At 55.4% G+C, this 18,997-nt stretch overlaps 2 protein-coding genes across 9 annotated transcripts in view; both read left to right on the plus strand.

Moving 5' to 3' along the window:
- The window catches only part of TCF3 (transcription factor 3), a 49,469-nt gene extending 46,046 nt beyond the window's left edge, over positions 1-3,423 (plus strand). For 3 of the 8 annotated variants that reach the window (XM_026457254.1, XM_026457258.1, XM_026457253.1), the window contains one exon: positions 850-3,423. In XM_026457254.1, coding sequence (XP_026313039.1) covers positions 850-992 — 143 coding nt within the window. In that variant the 3' untranslated portion in view covers positions 993-3,423. Of the gene's footprint in view, positions 1-271; positions 499-849 lie in introns of all 8 variants that reach the window. The other 5 variants (XM_026457255.1, XM_026457259.2, XR_003309978.1 and 2 more) reach the window with 4 other exon arrangements.
- Positions 3,424-7,216: 3,793 nt separating this feature from the next.
- LOC111520664 (cytochrome b-c1 complex subunit 10) lies at positions 7,217-15,093 on the plus strand. Its single transcript, XM_023183595.1, has 3 exons — positions 7,217-7,376; positions 13,411-13,559; positions 14,765-15,093. Exons 1-2 carry the CDS (start codon positions 7,327-7,329, stop codon positions 13,529-13,531), a joined length of 171 nt encoding a protein of 56 aa, XP_023039363.1. The 5' UTR covers positions 7,217-7,326; the 3' UTR covers positions 13,532-13,559; positions 14,765-15,093.
- The last annotated feature ends 3,904 nt before the right edge of the window (positions 15,094-18,997 follow it).

The raw sequence follows: 18,997 nt of genomic DNA on the forward strand, positions 1-18,997 counted from the left end.
CACCAGCCGTGTACCCGCACTGCTGTGCCCAACACCAGCCGTGTACCTGCACTGCTGTGCTGCACCAACACCAGCCATGTACCCGCACTGCTGTGCCCACACCACCAGCCGTGTATCCGCACTGCTGCCCACACCAACACCAGCTGTGTACCCGCACTGCTGCCCACACCAGCACAAACACAAGTAGCTGGATACCCCCTCCACAACCCAGCCCCGCCCTCCCACCCAGCCCTGGCCCGTCACTAACGGAGGCCTCGGTGCTGTGACCCAGCAGTACGGAGGAGGTGCTGTCCCTGGAGGAGAAAGACCTGAGGGACCGGGAGAGGCGCATGGCCAATAACGCGCGGGAGCGGGTGCGCGTGCGGGATATTAACGAGGCCTTCCGGGAGCTGGGGCGCATGTGCCAGATGCACCTCAAGTCGGACAAAGCGCAGACCAAGCTGCTCATCCTGCAGCAGGCCGTGCAGGTCATCCTGGGGCTGGAGCAGCAGGTGCGAGGTAGGCTCCCCGGCCAGGGCGGCCCCAGCACCCTCTCCCCTCCCCACACCCAGGAGCAGATGCCGGGGTCCTCCTGTGCTTGCTGGCCCCGGGCTCTGTCCGTGTCTCTCTTTGTGACTGGATTCAGACCCAGTGACGTTCCACAGACACTGTCTGATCCCATTCTTTTCTTTACAACCCCCCGCCATCTCCCCAGCCTTCTCAAGGAAGGAGGTGAGAGTCGGAAATGCAGGAGGCCACACGTGGAGCCCTGCCCCCACCCCGTCCTCCCCGACATCAGACCCCCCGCTCCCACCTCACCTCTTCCTCCTCCCGGGACCGTCTCCCACAGAGCTCTCCCCCTCCCCCCAGAGCGGAACCTGAATCCCAAAGCAGCCTGTTTGAAGCGGCGAGAAGAGGAAAAGGTGTCGGGCGTGGTCGGAGACCCCCAGATGGTGCTGTCAGCTGCCCACCCAGGCCTGAGCGAGGCCCACAACCCCGCCGGGCACATGTGAAAGGTATGCCTCCGTGGGATGAGCCACCCACCCTCAGCCCTGTGCGCCGGGCCCAGAACAGCCACTCGAGACCCCAGCCTTCGTCCACGTCCACACCTCACACACCTGTTGTCAGCATCGAGCCAACACCAACCTGATGAGGTTCGGAGCGATGGGGACGACCAAGGTGACGCTGGGTCCAGGAGCTCCCTGGCACCCTGGCCCACCCCTCCCTGGCCTCGCTTCCCCCATCCCCGAATCTCAGCCACCGTGTCACCCTGTGACGTGCCCTGTGGATCCTGAAACTGCGTCTTGGCCCTGTTGCCTGGGCTGACAGGACCTTGTTTTTTTGTTTTTTTGGGTTTTTTTCCCAGTAAACAAAACCTGACAGCGAGCAACAAAACACACACTTTGTCAGAAAAGAAAAAAAATGCCTTAACTATAAAAAGTGGAGAAATGGAAACATGTCACTCGAGGGGCTGCTGTGGAGACCCGGCTTATGCTTCAAAAGCCACCAGCAAATCGTGCCTAAGCCTAATATTTTTTTTTAAGGAAAATAAAAAACATTAGTTATAAGATTTTTTTTTTTTTTTTTTTTTCTTAATGTAGATGAAAATTAGCAAGGATGCTGCCTTTGGTCTCTGGTTTTTTTTAAGCTTTTTTTTGCATATGTTTTGTAAGCAAATTTTTTTGTATAAAAGTCCCGTGTCTCTCGCTATTTCTGCTGCTGTTTCTAGACTGAGCATTGCATTTCCTGATCAACCAGATGATTAAACGTTGTATTAAAAAGACCCCGTGTAAACCTGAGCCCCCCCGCCCCCCCGGAGGGCACCGCACACAGACGGGACAGGCGGCGGGTCCTTTGTTTTTTTGATGTTGGGGGTTCTCCTCTTGGTTTTGTCACGTGGAAAGCGATGCGTGGGCGTTCCCTGATGAAGGCGCCTTGGGGCTTCCCTGCCGCATCCTCTCCCCTCAGGAAGGGGGCTGACCTGGGATTGGGGGAAGGGATGTCAGCAAGGTGGCTCTGACCCTCCCAGGTGACTCTGCCAAGCAGCTCTGGCCCCCAGGGCTACTCCACACGAAGTCCTCCCCAGGCCCCCATAAGCTGCTCTCCCTTGGAACCTGCACACTTCTCTGAAACGGGGCATTTTGTTGGGACCAGTGACTCCTGGCATGGGGACCACACCCTGGAGCCGGGTGCTGGGGACCCTCCTGGACACCCTGTCCTTCACTCCTTTGCCCCAGGGACCCAGGCTCGTGCTCTGAACTCTGACTGAGGGGACGCGGCTCAGGAGCCAGCACAGGACCCCCCCCCCACCCCACCCCAGCATGTCCCCATTACACCAGAGGGCCATCGTGATGTAGACAGGATGCCAGGGCCCTGGCCGGTCTCCCGCAACGCTGGGGAGCATCCCTGGGCCTGGGGCTGTACCTGTTGCCCTCCCTCTGTGGGGCCCAAGGGCAAGAGTGGCTGGAGCCAGGAGACTGTGCTGGTCTGAGCCCCACGGAGGCCTTGGGCTGCGCAACCCGGCTGCAGAACCAGCAGGGTGGCCCCTCGGGCCCATCTGTGTCCTGTGTCCCAGCACCCAGGCCTCTTTCCAGGTCCCCTTTTGTGGTCTCTTGCCATGAGGGTAACCAGCTCTTCCCAGCAGTCTGGGGACTAGGTTTAAAACTGCAAGTCTCCTACCCTGAGATTCCGTTCACTTCCACACCAACTAGGGTGATGGTCACCGTGGCACCCAGGTGTGGGCTGGGCCAGCTGGGCACCTTCATGTGCTCTTCATGCCCCTCCCTGCATTGAGGCCTTGCGGACCCCCGGGCTGGCTGTGCTCACCCCGGCAGCAGGTCAGGCGTCTGCCCCTGTGCTACCCCTGAGACTCCCACCATGACCCCCAGGAGAGCCTGGACTGCCTGACTCCCTTCCCCAGAGTTGCTGGGGAGCCTGGGCCCCATGGCAGATTCAAGGGAAACTGCAAGGCCAGCTCAAGGCCTGGGATCTGTCCCTAGTCCAGGCCAGGTGGAGGGGAGGGGCTCTCTGCCACTCTCCCCTCTCTGGGTAAGGTTTCCCCTGCGCCCTGGGGATTTGGTCTCTTAGGGACCTGCCTCTATCTCCCTCTTGTTTTGATCCTGGCCCTGCCCCTAGGTCTGGGTGGGCAGTGGCCCTGTAGCCTCTGAAACTGTGCGTTCTGCATAGAATTTAAACGAGATTCACCCAGCGCCAGGAGGAAGAAACAGCAGTTCTGGGGAACCACAATTAAGGGGGGGTGGGGGGTGTGCTCTGAGTGCCTCAAGATGGTTTTCAAGAAAATTTTTTTAAAGAAAATAATTTTATACGTGTCAACACAGCTGGCTGGATTATTGGGACTTTTAAACGATCCTCTTTAAAGTGGATTCAGAGACCTGTCCTGTATATAACAGCACTGTAGCAATAAATGTGACATTTTATAATGATGCTCTGCAGTCCCTGGATTCTTTCTGGTGTCACATGTTTAGGAAGGGAAGTAGGGGGCAGGGTCAGAGGTCTTGCCCTAAACTCTCGGCCCCTGACGTTCACCTTGGTGGGTGCAGCAAGGACCGTGGTCTGCCCTGTGCACTGGGCCTCCTCGAAGTCACTCCTCACTCTGAGGGGCCCACAGCTCCCAGGGCAGCTGGGAACCTGCACCTGTACCCAGGGCTCCAGGCCACCTGGAAGCAGGATTGGCTTCCGGAGAAAAGCAACTCCCTGGGGGCTGCACTTGGGCACATAGGAACCAGCCAGGACCTGTGGTCCTCCCAGACTGAGGGCTCCCGATCTCCCAACGTCCCCCTGGGCTGTTGGAACCCGCTTCACTGCCTCTTCCTGCTCCCAAAGTCTGAGCCTTGTCACTGCCCCTCTGAAACCTTCCACGGCCCCCTGTTGCAGGCAGCATCAACTCCGCACTCCTTAGTGGGGCATTCGTGACTTCCTCCACAACCGGACACCCACGGAACCCATGGACAAGGCTCTCTGGGGGGAAGAGGTGTGGCAGGACCCGTCGGGGCGCTGCTCATCCTAAAGTGCCCACCGGCATCTGCTGTTGTGCCCAGAGGCTTCCCTGTTCCATCTCTTCGAGGACACAGCTGGACTGCCCTGCTCCCCATGGGGTTGGGGTGGAAGGAGTGCCTTCCTGGCCACGTGAAGGGGGTGGCCCCCAGGAGAGAGCCCTTTGGTGCACAAGTGCCTTAGGGAGATAGGTGAGCACAGTGACTCATGCCTGTCATCCCAGCACTTCAGGTGGCTGAGGTGGGAGGATCGTCTGAGGCCAGGAGTTCCAGTCCAGCCTGGGCAACATAGTGAGACCCCATGTCTATTTTTTTTTTTTTTTTTTTTTTTTGAGACGGAGTCTGGCTGTGTCGCCCAGGCTGGAGTGCAGTGGCGCGATCTCGGCTCACTGCAAGCTCCGCCTCCCGGGTTCATGCCATTCTCCCGACTCAGCCTCCGAGTAGCTGGGACTGTGTACAGGCGCCCGCAACCTCGCCCGGCTAATTTTTTGTATTTTTAGTAGAGACAGGGTTTCACCGTGTTAGCCAAGATGATCTCGATCTCCTGACCTCGTGATCCACCCGCCTCGGCCTCCCAAAGTGCTGGGATTACAGGCTTGAGCCACCGTGCCCGGCCGATGTCTATTTTTTTTTTTAAGGGGAAGAGAGTGGCCAGGAGTTGACAGAAGGTGCTGAGGGAGCCCTGTCCACCACTCAGCACCCAGCTCGCCTCTACATTCATGCTGGAAAACAACTTTTAAAATATGCTTTGGCCAGGCGCGGTGGCTCACACCTGTCATCCCACCACTTTGGGAGGCTGAGGCGGGTGGATCACTTGAGGTCAGGAGTTTGAGACCAGCCTGGCCAACATGGTGAAACCCTGTCTCTACTAAAAATACAAAAATTAGCCGGGCATGGTGATGCATACCCGTAATCCCAGCTACTTGGGAGACTGAGGCAGGAGAATAGCTTGAACCCAGGAGGCGGGGATTGCAGAGAGCCGAGATTGCACCACTGCGTTCTACCCTGGGCGAGAGAGCAAGACTGTCTCAAAAAATTAAAATTAAATTGGTTGTGCCTGGTGACACACACTTGTAGTCCCAGCTACTTAGGAGGCTGAGGTGGGGGGATCACTTGAGACCAGGAGCTTGCAGTGGCAGTGAACTGTGATTGCACCACTGCACTCCAGCCTGGGCAAGAGAGCCACACCGGACCCTGTCTCAAAAAAACGTGGAGGGGCCATCCAGATGGTCCAACAAAATAACAAAAACTGGCTCAAGAAACAAAAAGGAAGTTCTATGTCATGTTGAATGGCTTCAGGCACAGCTGGATCCAGGCATCATTACAAATCTCTCTCCATCTCCCAGCTCTTGTTTATATCACTCTCATTCTCTGGTGAACTTTTTTTTTTTTTTTTTTTTTTTTTTTAGATGCAGTTTCACTCTTGTTTCCCAGGCTGGAGTGTAATGTTGTGATCTCAGCTCACCACCGCAACCTCCGCCTCCCGGGTTTTCAAGCAATTCTCCTGCCTCAGCCTTCCGAGTAGCTGGAATTACAGGCATCCGTCACCATGTCTGGCTAATTCTGTATTTTTAACAGAGATGGGGTTTCTCCATGTTGGTCAGGCTGGTCTTGAACTCCTAATCTCAGGTGATCCGCCCGCCTGGACCTCCCAAAGTGCTGGGATTACAGGTGTGAGCCACTGCGCCCGATCCCTGGTGAACTCTTACTAAACTGTGGCATCTGGAAACTGGGCTGACATTCCAGCAGCCCTTGTGTTCCTGTCCTTTCTCTTGATAGTCTTTATGTCAGACCCTGCATCCCACTTTTTAAAGTTTCCACTAATGGGAAGAGTCTCATTCAGGTGTTCTCTGATCCCAAGCTCAAAAACCCCAAGGCAACTGGAAAGTTCTACAAACGACGCCCAGGGCTGGGCCTGGTGGCTCACGCCTGTAATGCCAGCACTTTGGGAGGCTGAAGTGGGTGGATCACTTGAGGTCAGGAGTTCAAAACCAGCCTAGCCAACATGGAGAAACCCCATCTCTACAAAAATACAAAAACTAGCTGGGCATGGTAGCACGTGCCTGTAGTCCCAGCTACTTGGGAGGCTGAGGCAGGAGAATCGCTTGAATCCGGGAGGTGGACGTTGCAGCGGGTCGAGATCGCCTCATTGCACTCCAGCCTGGATGACAGAGCGAGACTCCGTCTCAAAAAAAAAAAGAAAAAAGAAAACAGTGCCCAGACTGTGGTGTCCAAAACCTATTTCCGGCTCCCACCCCGAGTCCTTGACCAGGGATAGGGATGGGTTAGCACCCGCAGCCCCCGAGAGAGCTGCAGGCTTGGAGAGTACCGAGGGCCGACCCCAGCAGGACAGGCCAGGCTGGGCAGACGAACCCATGGTGTCCATTCCTTATCACGAGGCTGTAAATGACGCTGGCGCCCCAGAGACAAATCACGCCCAGTTCCCCGTCTAGGTTATGGCCTTTCCTTTCATGCTGTAAAGGTGCCTGGGGGTCAGGCAGTCCAGGAGGGCTTCCTGAGGGAGGCGACTCTTGAAAATGGGGGAAAAGACAGAAAAGTGCCATGGCGGTGTCTGGGAATGTGCCCCTCTTCCTTCTGCTCACACCGGCCCGGTGTGCATGGGGAGGCTGGAAGCTGAGTGAACATGTACGGTGCTGCGCCGGGTTGTGGGAGAGCAGAGGAAGCAGGGACTGGAGAAAGGCGAGCCCAAGCGAGCCTGGTGCGGCGGAAAGAAGGAGGCAGAAGGACCTGCCTGTCATCAGCTGAGACCATCCAGAGACGTTCACCGTGCAAGGAGCCAGGCCTCCCTCTGCTGCCTGAATGAGGAATCACCCAGGCTCGCAAACGAAAACCTGCAAAGTGATTTCCGACAGAGCCTCCAAGCAACCAGCAACTTTGAGGCTCAGGGAAGCACTGCCGCTCGGCCAAAGTCCTACAGCGAATCAGGAACAACGCCTGACACCTCCAAAAGTGGGCTCCAGACCCAGCTCTTCCCTTCTGTGTGACTCTGGGCAAGACCCTACCCCGCTGGACGTCCTGGCACATGCTAGGCGCATAAAATCAATGGCAGGTAGCCCCGCGGAACCCAGAGGCAAAACCAGCCGCCAGACCACGTGGCCAAAACGCCCCGCCCTAACCCCGCCCACTCCGGGCCACCTCTCCCTGGTCGTCCAACCCTCGCCGGAAGTTACTGTAAGCGGCTTCCGGGTCTGCGCGCACAGCGGCGGATTCCCCCCCCCCAACCTTCCCTGCGCGCGTGCGCGCCGCGGTCGCGCCTGCGCAGTGTGGCCGGGTCAGCCGGACAGGGTCACCCTGAGGGTACGACACCGCCGCGATGGTGACCCGGTTCCTGGGCCCACGCTACCGGCAGCTGGTCAAGAACTGGTGAGGACGTCGCCCCGCGGCCCCATCCGCGCTCCCGCCTCGGCCCACCCCCGTGCCGCTGCGTTCCGTGTTTGTGCGCGTTTCCGGGGACTGGGCCCGGCCCAGGTCCCTTGTTGTGCCCGGTGACAGAGGGGGAAACTGAGGCGGAGCGGCGCGTCCCGGCGTGAACGGGACGTAGCGGACCCAAGGCCAAACCCCAGCATGCCTGGCTCCGCGGCTAGGCCCCTCCAAGCCTCAGTTTCCCCGTCTCGACCGGGGGGTCCGGGTGGTGACCCCTTGGACGGAAACACCCAGAAGGCGCAGAGCCCCGATCCCCAGCCCAGCACTCGCGGCATCTTCGGCCTTTGCCATTATTTTGTTTTTTATGATTTTTTTTTTCTTTTTTTTTTTTTTGAGGCGGAGTCTCGTCGCCCGGGCTGGAGTGCAGTGGCCGGATCTCAGCTCACTGCAAGCTCCGCCTCCCGGGTTTACGCCATTCTCCTGCCTCAGCCTCCAGAGTAGCTGGGACTACAGGCGCCCGCCACCTCGCCCGGCTAGTTTTTGTATTTTTAGTAGAGACGGGGTTTCACCGTGTTAGCCAGGATGGTCTCGATCTCCTGACCTCTTGATCCGCCCGTCTCGGCCTCCCAAAATGCTGGGATTACAGGCTTGAGCCACCGCGCCCGGCTGTTTTTTATGATTTTTAACAAGGAACGTGAAAGCTGCAGCTGTGCCTGATCCCACGTGGGCAGCTGGCCGGCATAGGGGTGGCCCCCATAGAAGCCGGGCTGGGGGTGGCCTCGGTAGGGTTGTCTCGTGTTTCCACGTGGGTTGCTAAGAAGCAAGTCCTGGCTGGGTGCGGTGGCTTCCGCCTGTGATCCCAGCGCTTTGGGAGGTTGAGGCGGCCAGATCACCTGAGGTCAGAGTTCAAGACCAGCCTGGCCAACATAGTGAAACCTCCGTCTCTACTAAAAATGCAAAAATTAGCCAGGCCTGGTGGCCGGTGCCTCTAATCCCAGCTACTTGGGAGGCTGAGGAAGGAGAATTGCTTGAACCCGGGAGGCGGAGGTTGCAGTGAGCCGAGATTGCGCCATTGCACTCCAGCCTGGGTGACAGAGCGAGACCCTGTCCCAAAAAGAAAAAAGAAAAAAAAAAGTAGCAGGGCCTTAGCCAGGCGCAGTGGCCCCGGCCTGTGATCCCAGTGCTTTGGGAGGCCCGGGCAGGAGAATCACTTGAGCCTGGGAGTTCAAGACCAGCCTGGACAACACAACAAAACCCCATCTCTACAAAACAAAAAATTATCAGGACATGGTGGCGCCTGTCTGTAGTCCCAGCTACTGGGGAGGCTAAGGTGGGAGGATCGTTTGAGTCTGGGACTTTGAGACCAGCCTGGGCAACACAGCAAGACCCTATCTCTACAAATAATTTAAAGCTGCTGGGCACAGTGGCTCACGCCTGTAATCCTAGCACTTTGGGAGGCCAAGGCGGGCGAATCACCTGAGGTCAGGAGTTCGAGACCAGCCTGGCCAACATGGAGAAACCCCGTCTCTACTAAAACCACAAAAAATTAGCCAGGTGTGGTGGCGGGCAACTGTAATCCCAGCTACTTGGGAGGCTGAGGCAGGAGAATCACTTCAACCCGGGAGGTGGAAGTTGCAGCGAGCCAGGATTGCACCACTGCACTCCAGCCTCGGCAACAAGAGCGAAACTATCTGGGGGAAAAAAAAAAAGCTACAGCCAGGCGTGGTGGCGGACACCTGTAATCCTAGCACTTTGGGAGGCTAAGGTGGGCGGATCACCTGAGGTCAAGAGTTTGAGATCAGCCCGGCCAACATGTTGAAACCCTGTCTCTACTAAAAATACAAAATTAGCCAGGCATGATGGCGCGTGCCTGTAATCCCAGCTACTTGGGAGGCTGAGGCAGGAGAATCGCTCAAAGCCAGGAGGTGGAGGTTGTGGTGAGGTGAAATTGCGCCAATTTACTCCAGCCTGGGCAACAAGAGCGAAACTCTGTTTCTAAAAAAGAAAAAAGCAAAGGCTTATGATTGGCAGTGTGTCTGGAAGCCAGAACATACTTCCTCCATCCCAGACTGGGGGACAGGTTGGGGACAGGGTCTGGACGGTGGAGCTGACGGGGACCATCAAGGGGAACGTCATAGTGGTGTTTTATAGCGTGGGTAACTCAGGCCTGGGATGAGGAAGCCTGCTCCTAGCTGAGAACCCAGCAGCCTGTAGTAGCCAACGCAGCCCCTCCCGGGTGCAGCAGGTCCACTACTGTGCCCAGTCACAGTGGGAACCACCCGTCATCCGTGCTGTCATCCAACAGCAGGCATTTATTGAGCACCTACTATGTGTTAGGGACACGCCAATAGACAGAACCCTTGTGGGCGGACATTCTGGTTGGCAGGCAAGGAGAAGTGAAGAAATGAGACCTGTGGTGTGGCGCTGACCTAAAATAAGTGGGAGAGGAAGGGGTACAGACACCTGCACGTGAGGGGCCGTGCAGGGCTAAGCCACCAGCCAGTGGCTTTGGGAGGCCAGGGAGCGGGTCTCATCCCCAGGAGGCGCTGTGGGGCTGTGTCTCAGAGTCTCAGATTCAGGACTGGGAGGGCCACAGTTAACCAGCTGGGGACCCTGCAGTCCACACCCATTCTGGGCCCTGCTGGGGCTTGGTTTGAGGAAGGGGTTTTCATGGCGGTGAGGTCGTTGGTCAGTGTGGTCATGGTCTGTACATCCTTCCTCGGTGGCTAGTGGAAATCAGGTTTTGTGGGCTCTTCCCACACTGTCCAAATCCACAGGGTCCTACCTGGGGTGACCAGGATGATAGGGGAGGCGGAGGCCGACTCACTGGGCATATTTATGAGCAGGCTTCTCTGGTGGTTAATAACCCAGGGCCGGGCGCGGTGGCTCACACCTGTAATCCCAGAACCTTGGGAGGCCGACGCGGGTGGATCCCTTGAGGTCAGGAGTTTGAGAACAGCCTGGCCAACATGGTGAAATGCTGTCTCTACTAAAAATACAAAAATTGGCCGTGCACGGTGGCTCAAGCCTATAATCCTAGCACTTTGGGAGGCCGAGATGGGCGGATCACGAGGTCAGGAGATCGAGACCATCCTGGCTAACACGGTGAAACCCCGTCTCTACTAAAAATACAAAAAACTAGCCAGGCGAGGTGGCGGGCGCCTGTAGTCCCAGCTACTTGGAAGGCTGAGGCAGGAGAATGGCGTGAACCCGGGAGGCGGAGCTTGCAGTGAGCTGAGATCTGGCCACTGCACTCCAGCCTGGGCTACAGAGCGAGACTCCGTCTCAAAAAAAAAAAAAAATACAAAAATTAGCCGGGCATGGTGGTGGGCGCCAGTAATCCCAGCTACGTGGGAAGCTGAGACAGGAGAATTGCTTGAACCCCAGAGGTGGGGGTTGCAGTGAGCCGAGATCACGTCACTGCACTCCAGCCTGGGTGACAGAGTGAGACTTTATCTCAAAATAAATAAATAAATAAAACAAACAAACTTACCCAGAATGCCATCAAGACATAGGTATAAAGATTCCTGCCCTGTTGGTGGCATTTGCCTCTGAGCCAGGTTCCAGGAGCAGCTGTGCGTGCCACCAGCTGTTGAGCAGGCACCTGGCCTGCACTTGGAGAGTGTCTCTGGTGAGGCCCTTGGGGCAATGTGTGCAGGGTTTGTTCATCGCCTTCTCTGCCTCCAGGAGGAGCACCCCTTGCCACCTCAACATCCCAGCTATGTGATTCGCTGTGATCCAGGGAGGTGAATCGGATTTTTTTTTTTTTCCGAGACATAGTCTCACTGTCGCCCAGGCTAGAGGGCAGTGGTGCGATCTCGGCTCACTGCAAGCTCCACTTACAGAGTTCAAGTGATTCTCCTGCCTCAGCCTCCCCAGTAGCTGGGACTACAGGTGGGCACCACCACACCTGGCTAATTTTTGTATTTTTAGTAGAGATGAAGTTTCACCATGTTGGCCATGCTGGTCTTGAATTCCTGACCTCAGGGGATCCACCCCTCTCGGCCTCCCGAAGTGCTGGGATTACAGGCGTGAACCACCGTGCCCTGCCTGGAATTGGATTTTAATTTCAGCCCTCTGTTGGCCAGCAGTGCTGTATATATAAGAAATGGTCTCCTGGCCGGGCGCGGTGGCTCAAGCCTGTAATCCCAGCACTTTGGGAGGCCGAGACGGGCGGATCACGAGGTCAGGAGATCGAGACCATCCTGGCTAACACGGTGAAACCCCGTCTCTACTAAAAATACAAAAAACTAGTCGGGCGTGGTGGCGGGAGCCTGTAGTCCCAGCTACTTGGGAAGCTGAGGCAGGAGAATGGCATGAACCCGGGAGGCGGAGCTTGCAGTGAGCTGAGATCCGGCCACTGCACTCCAACCTGGGTGACAGAGCGAGACTCCGTGTCAAAAAAAAAAAAGAAATGGTCTCCCAAAATTAGCCGCTTAAACCAGCAAATACTCCTTATCTCACAGTTTCAGTGGGTGCACTGCGCCGACTCCTCAGGCTCTCTCGTGAGGCTGCAGTCTCATCCGAGGGCATGACCGGGCAGATCCGTTTCCGAGATCCTTCACGGGGTTGTTGGCTGGGTTCACTTCCTTCTTAGCTGGAGGTTGCCATCAGTTCTCTGCCACATGGGTCCCTTCATAGGGCAGCTCACAGCATGGCAGCTGGCTTCTCCAGAGGCAGCTAGAGGGTGCACAAAGGTGCCCAGGATGGAAGCCAGTCTTTTTCTTTTTCTTCTTTTTTTTTTTTTTTTTTGAGATGGAGTCTCACTTTGTCACCCTGGCTAGAGTGCAGTAGTGCAATCTCAGCTCACTGCAACCTCCGCCTCCTGGGTTCAAGCTATTCCCCCACCTCAGCCTCCCGAGTAGCTGGGATTACAGGCATCCACCACCACACCCAGCTAATTTTTGTATTTTTGTAGAGATGAGGTTTCACCATGTTGGCCAGGCTGGTCTTGAATTCCTGACCTCAGGTGATCTGCCCACCTTAGCCTCCCAAAGTGCTGGGATTACAGGAGTGAACCACCACGCCAAGCCTCTTTTTTTTTAAATTTAAATTTTAATTTTTTTTGAGATATAGTCTCATATTCACCCAGGCTGGAAGGCGGTGGTGTAGTCACGGTTCACTGCAACGTCTGATTCCTGGGCTCAAGAGGTCCTCCTGCCCCAGCTTTCCTAGTAGCTGGGACTGCTGGCATGTGCCACCACACCCGGCTAATTTTTTTTTAATTTTGTGTAGAGATGGAGTCTCTGTTGTCCAGGCTGGTCTCAAACTCCTAGGCTCAAGTGAGCCTCCTGCCTCATCCTCCCAAAGGGCTAGCATTTCCCTTCTGAGCCTCCGTACCTGAAGCCAGTCTTTTCTCACCTGGCCTCAGCAGTGAGGCCCCATCACTCGTGCTGCGTTCTGGGCATTGGAAGCCTGTGCCCAAGTTCACACTGTGCGAGGGCGTGAACGCCAGCAGGTGGGCTTGCTGGGCCTTCCTAGAATCTGCTGGTCCCAGGAAATTTGGGGGAGCTCTCACAGCACATGCCGTGGTGGGCAAGAGCGTGGGCTTGGAACCCAAGGCCTTGATCCTCGCCAGCTGTGTGGCCCCAGGTGAGGGCCTCGCCCTGTCTGTTTGGTGTCCTCACCTGGGAGTAGGGACTGCGATGGTGGCACTTCCCTGAGTCCTGCAGCTGTGGCAGGGATGGATGAATTTCTGCAGACTGCAGCAGACCGGACCCATCATCATGGTGGCTGGAAACTTACAAACACCTACACATGCCCCAGGCCCAGCCTCCCGCCAGCAGCGCTCCCACCCTGGGAGCCCCTGGAGCAGTTACTGGAGATGCAGAAGCCCAGCTTCCTGAGGGCCAGCAGTGTGGGCAGGGCCTGTGCTGTTGGTGCCAACCCGCAGGGCCCACAGCACTTGGTGGACACAGGTGCCAGGCCCACGCCTCAGCCATCACTGCTCAGGACAGGGGGCCAGGGCTGGGGCAGGAGAGGCTCTTGGAGAAGGCGTCCAGAGCAGGCCTGACCACCCCCTGTCCTCTCACAGGATCCCGACGGTCTACACGTGGGGCGCCGTGGGCACCGTGGGGCTGGTGTGGGCCACCGATTGGCGGCTGATCCTGGACTGGGTACCTTACATCAATGGCAAGTTTAAGAAGGATGATTAATTACACTGGCCCTTCGCACAGCCCTCTGGTAAGTTTCAGTAGGCTGTGGTGGGTGGAGTGCATGATGGCCAGATGGTGGCTGAAGAGTGGGCTCTCCAGGCTCCCAGAGCCAGGGCGGCAGGCCGCACCGTTCCCCGGAGAGGCCTGCATGGAGTGGGGCCCTGGGTGCCCTCTCTGGCACCTCCTGCCCACGGGCACAGAACGGTCACCCCACAGCCTTGGGTTGTGTGACTGGAGCATGGGCCCTGCCCTGTCTCTGGACAATCTCAGTTAGTCTTTGAGGTACGCCCTGCTTCCATCTCAGTGGGCACCCCAGCCTGAACTGGGTGGGAGGCCCATGTTCCAGATAGACGGGGAAGGTGGCGGCTGGCCACAGCGGCTGGCCACCCCACGAGCTCTTGCAAGCACCTGTGAAGCCCTGGACACATCCACACGTTTCTCCAGCATGTCAGCTGCCCTCTTCACCACAGTGCCTGTGGCGTCTGCCCAGTGCCCACATGACAGCCCCACGTGGCCCGGCTCTTACACCCCCATTTTCCAGGTGCCAGCCTGAGGCTATGCCACTCTGTTTGAACCTGGCCCTCAGAGCGCTGCTCCGGTCTGTATTCCTCCCTGCTGCATGGCCCTGGGGCCTGTGCCGTGCCGGCGTTCCTGCTAGGCTGCTGTCCTGGGCCACTTGCTCAGCCAGCTTCATATGGAAGGGACATTTTCTTTTCTTTCTTTTTTTTTTTTTTTTTTTGAGACGGAGTCTTGCTCTTTTGCCAGGCTGGAGTGCAGTGGTGGGATCCCAGCTCCCTGCAAGCTCTGCCTTCTGGGTTCAAGCGCTGCTTGTGCCTCAGCCTCCCGAGTAGCTGGGACTAAAGGTGTGTGCCACTGCATGCAGCTAATTTTTTTTTTTTTTTTTTGAGACAGACTTTTACTCTTGTTGCCCAGGCTGGAATGCAGTGGTATAATTTCGGCTCACTGCAACCTCCACCTCCTGGGTTCAAGCGATTCCCTGCCTCAGCCTCCCAAGTAGCTGGGATTACAGGCATGAGCCACCACGCCCAGCTAATTTTGTATTTTTAGTAGAGACAGGGTTTCTCCACGTTAGTCCGGCTGGTCTTGAACTCCCGACCTCAGGTGATGCACCCGCCTCGGCCTCCCAAAGTATTGGGATACCAGGCATGAGCCACCGCACCCAGCCCGGAAAGGACACTTCTACTCACCCTGCCTTATCCGCTGTCCCTCCAGGTTCCTGGTGGCACCAGCTCCTCCCGCCTCAGCGCCTGCTGCATCTGGAGCAGCCCAACCCTCAGGATGGACATGAGGAAATCCACAGCTCAACTTCAGACTTCTTATGTTTCTGAAAACAGCTTGGATCTTTTAATGCACGTTGCATTAAACCTCCCTGAAACCTGCTCCGTGCCCGGATGTTGATCATGCTGGTGGCTTGGTTACTGTGACTGTAGCTGGAGTGGCACAGGTGACCCAGGGATCCTTTCAGCTCCAAAATGTTGCGAATCTAGGAGAGTTTCCCAATGGCTGGCAGAAACTGCTTATTTAAAATGTTTCATAAGTAATATCTGCAGTATGTGTATTCATTGCTGCCTTAACAAGGTACCCCACACATAGTGGCTTAAAGCCACGAACGTTCAGTGTCTCACCGTCTGTGTCAGCTGGGGATTTGGGAGTGATGTATCTGGGTGGTTGTGGCCCAGAGTCTCTCATGAGGTTGCAGGTAAGACATCAGTCAAGGCCACTTCCTCTGAGGAAGGCTCAACTGGGGCTGGAGGAGCCACTTCCAAACCAGTGCCCTCCACTTGGCTGTCGGTGACAGCCGCAGTTTCTTCCCATGGGGACCCCCACACAAAGCTGCTTGAGCATCCTCACAGCATGGCCACTGCCTTCCCCAGAGCAAGTGAACCAAGGTAGAGGAAGGAGAAAGCCACAGTGCTTCTGTGACCCACCCTGAGAAGTCTCACGTGGTCACTTCTGCCACACTGTGTTTATCAGAAGCAAGCCCCTGAGGTCCAGCCCACATGCAAAGGGAGGAGAATGGGGTTCTGTGTTTTGAAGGGAAGAGTATCAGAATTGGTAGACATTTCAAACCATCACGTTAGGGTTACAAAAATAAACAGGCTGGGTGTGGTGGCTCATGCCTGTGATCCCAACACTTTGGGAGGCCGAGGAAGGGGCATCACTTGAACCAGGACTTCAGTACTAGCCTGGGCAACAAAGAAGTCCCCATCTCTGATAAAAAGAAAAAAAAAAAAAAAGAAAAAAGAAAAATGAACAGGTACAAAAAGAGTATACGGTACAAAGTCACACTCCCTGATACAGCTGCCCAGTTTTTTCCAGCTCTTGCCCATCTCTGAGCCGAGACTGCCCCACTGCACTCCAGCTTGGGCAACAGAGTGAGACTCAAAAAAAAAAGTAAATCCTTCTGGACATACGCTCTGCATGCATAAGTGTATTGATGGAAATAGCTATTATATCAGTGTGGTAAGGCTGCCATAACAAAATCCCACAGATCTTGCATGGTTCAAACAACAGAAATTTATTTTACTTATTTCTTTTCAAAGGCAGTCTTGCTCTGTCGCCCAGGCTGGAGTGCTGTGGCATGCTCTTGACTCACTGCAACCTCCGCCTCCTGGGTTCAAGTGATTCTCCTGCCTCATCCTCCTGAGGAGCTGGGATTACAGGCGTGCACCACCACCACGCCTGGCTAATGTTTTGTATTTTTAGTAGAGATGGGGTTTCACCACGTTGACCAGGTTGGTCTTGAACTCCTGACCTCAGGTGATCCGCCTGCCTCAGCCTCCCAAAGTGCTGGGGTTTACAGCTGTGAGCCACCACACCGGGCCTATTTATTTATTTAGTTTCGGAGACGGAGTCTCACTCTGTCACCCAGGCTAGAGTGCAGTTGCATGATCTTGGCTCACTGCAACCTGTGCCTCCAGGGTTCAAGCAATTCTCTTGACTCAGCCTCCCGAGTAGCTGGGATTACAGGCGCTCGCCACCACACCCTACTAATTTTTGTATTTTTAGTAGAGATGGGGTTTTGCCACATTGGCCAGGCTGGTCTTGAAATGACCTCAGGTGATCTGCCTGCCTTGTCTTCCCAAAGTGCTGAGATTACAGGCGGGAGCCACGGTGCCTGGCTGGATTTTGTTTTGATTTTTTTTTTTTTTTGAGATGGAGTCTCGCTCTGTCGCTAGACTGAAGTGCAGTGTCACAGTCTCGGCTCACTGCAAGCTCCGCCTCCTGGGTTCACGCCATTCTCCTGCCTCAGCCTCCCGAGTAGCTGGGACTAGAGGCGCCGCCATCATGCCCGGCTAGTTTTTTGTATTTTTAGTAGAGACGGGGTTTCACCATGTAGACCAGGATGGTCTCGATCTCCTGACCTCGTGATCCACCCGTCTCGGCCTCCCAAAGTGCTGGGATTACAGGCTTGAGCCACCGCGCCCGGCCATTTTTTGTATTTTTAGTAGAGATGGGGTTTCACCGCATTAGCCAGGATGGTCTCGATCTCCTGACCTCATGATCCTCCCGCCTCAGCCTCCCAAAGTGCTCGGATTACAGGCGTGAGCCACCGCGCCCGGCCTGTTCTGATTTTAAAAAAAAAACATCGTCCAGGGGTCTGTGCGCGATGGGTCACACGCCGCTGCACTCCAGCCAGGGTGACAGAGCCAGACTCTGTCTCAAAAAAATATACGAAAATTAAAAAACAAAATTTGACTGTAGGCTGAGTATAGTGGCCCACACCTGTAATCCCAGCACTTTGGGAGGCCAAGGCGAGAGGCTCACTGGAGCCCAGAAGTTTAAGGCTGCGGTGAGCTGCGACTGCGCCACTGCACTCCAGCCTGCGTGGTAGAGTGAGACCCTGTCTCAAAAAAGCAATTGTATGACTTGAGCCCTGAATCTGTAGGTTACCAGACCCCACTAGCAATGAGCTTCCCCTGCCTATTTCTGTGTCTACTGTCCTGGCACTTAAGTCCTGGAAGGGAAGGCGGAGACTTCAGCATGGTGGCACCGAGGCCCTCGCCAGCCCTGGAGGCGACAGGAGCCAACCTGGCCGATGGGGTCCTGTGATTATTGCCACGTTTAGTCACTGGACTCAGCTGTAAAGGGGAGCAGTCTCTTGGCCCCATTAGCCATTTATTCAGTCATTTATTTCTACCAGCATCCACTCGAGTACTTTTTCTTTTTTTTTTTTTTTTTTTGAGACAGAGTCTTGCTTTGTTGCCCAGGCTGGAGCGCAGTGACACAATCTCGGCTCACTGCAACCTCTGCCTCCCGGGTTCAAGCGCTTCTCCTGTCTCAGCCTCCCGAGTAGCTGGGACTGCAGGCACCTGTCACCACACCCGGCTAATGTTTTTGTATTTTTAGTGGAGACGGGGTTTCACTGTGTTAGCCAGGATGGTGTCGATCCCCTGACCTCATGATCCATCCTCCTCGGCCTCCCAAAGTGCTGGGATTACAGGCGTGAGCTACCGCGCCAGGCCTTGATGACATTTTTTTCTATAGAGCATAAATCATTTATAAACTTGAACTTTGTTGCCCAAGTTGTCCTCCATGTTTGGCCATCGTGAGCCCCTTCCAAATGGGCTCCTATGTCCATTTGATATGTCCCGGGTCATTTTTGTTGTTGTTGTTATTGAGGTGAAATTCACATATTATAAAATTAACCATTTTAAAGTGTACAATGGAGTATTTTAATACATTCACATTGGTTTGCAGCCACCACGCCCAGCCTGGAATTGGCTTTTTTGTTTTTTTTTTTTTTTTTTGAGACAGAGTCTCACTCTGTCACCCAGGCTGGAGTGTGGTGGCCGGATCTCAGCTCACTGCAAGCTCCGCCTCCCGGGTTCATGCCATTCTCCTGCCTCAGCCTCCCGAGTAGCTGGGACTACAGGCGCCCGCCACCACGCCTGGCTAATTTTTTTGTATTTTTAGTAGAGACGGGGTTTCACCATGTCAGCCAGGGTGGTCTCGATCTCCTGACCTCGTGATCCGCCTGCCTCGGCCTCCCAAAGTGCTGGGATTACAGTCGTGAGCCACCGTGCCCGGCTGGAATTGGCCATTTTAACGACTGTTTTATTTACTTATTTTAGACAAGGTCTCGCTCTTATCACCCAGGCTGGAGTGCACTGGCACAATCATAGCACAATTTAAAAAATAATCTTGGCTGAGCGTGGTGGCTCACACCTGTAATCCCAGGACTTTGGGAGGCCAAGGCAGGTGGATCACCTGAGGTCGGGAGTTCAAGACCAGCCTGACCAACATGGAGAAACCCTGTCTCTACTAAAAATCCAAAATTAGCCAACATGGTGGCGGGTGCCTGTAATCCCAGCTACTTGGAAGTCTGGGGCAGGAGAATCGCTTGAACCCGGGAGACGGAGGTTGTAGTGAGCCGAGATCACGCCATTGCACTCCAGCCGGGGCAACAAGAGTGAAACACCATCTCCAAAAAAAAAAGAAAAA

This window comes from Piliocolobus tephrosceles, chromosome 21 (genome assembly GCF_002776525.5).
Source record: "Piliocolobus tephrosceles isolate RC106 chromosome 21, ASM277652v3, whole genome shotgun sequence".
In the NCBI taxonomy this organism is placed as follows: domain Eukaryota; kingdom Metazoa; phylum Chordata; class Mammalia; order Primates; family Cercopithecidae; genus Piliocolobus; species Piliocolobus tephrosceles.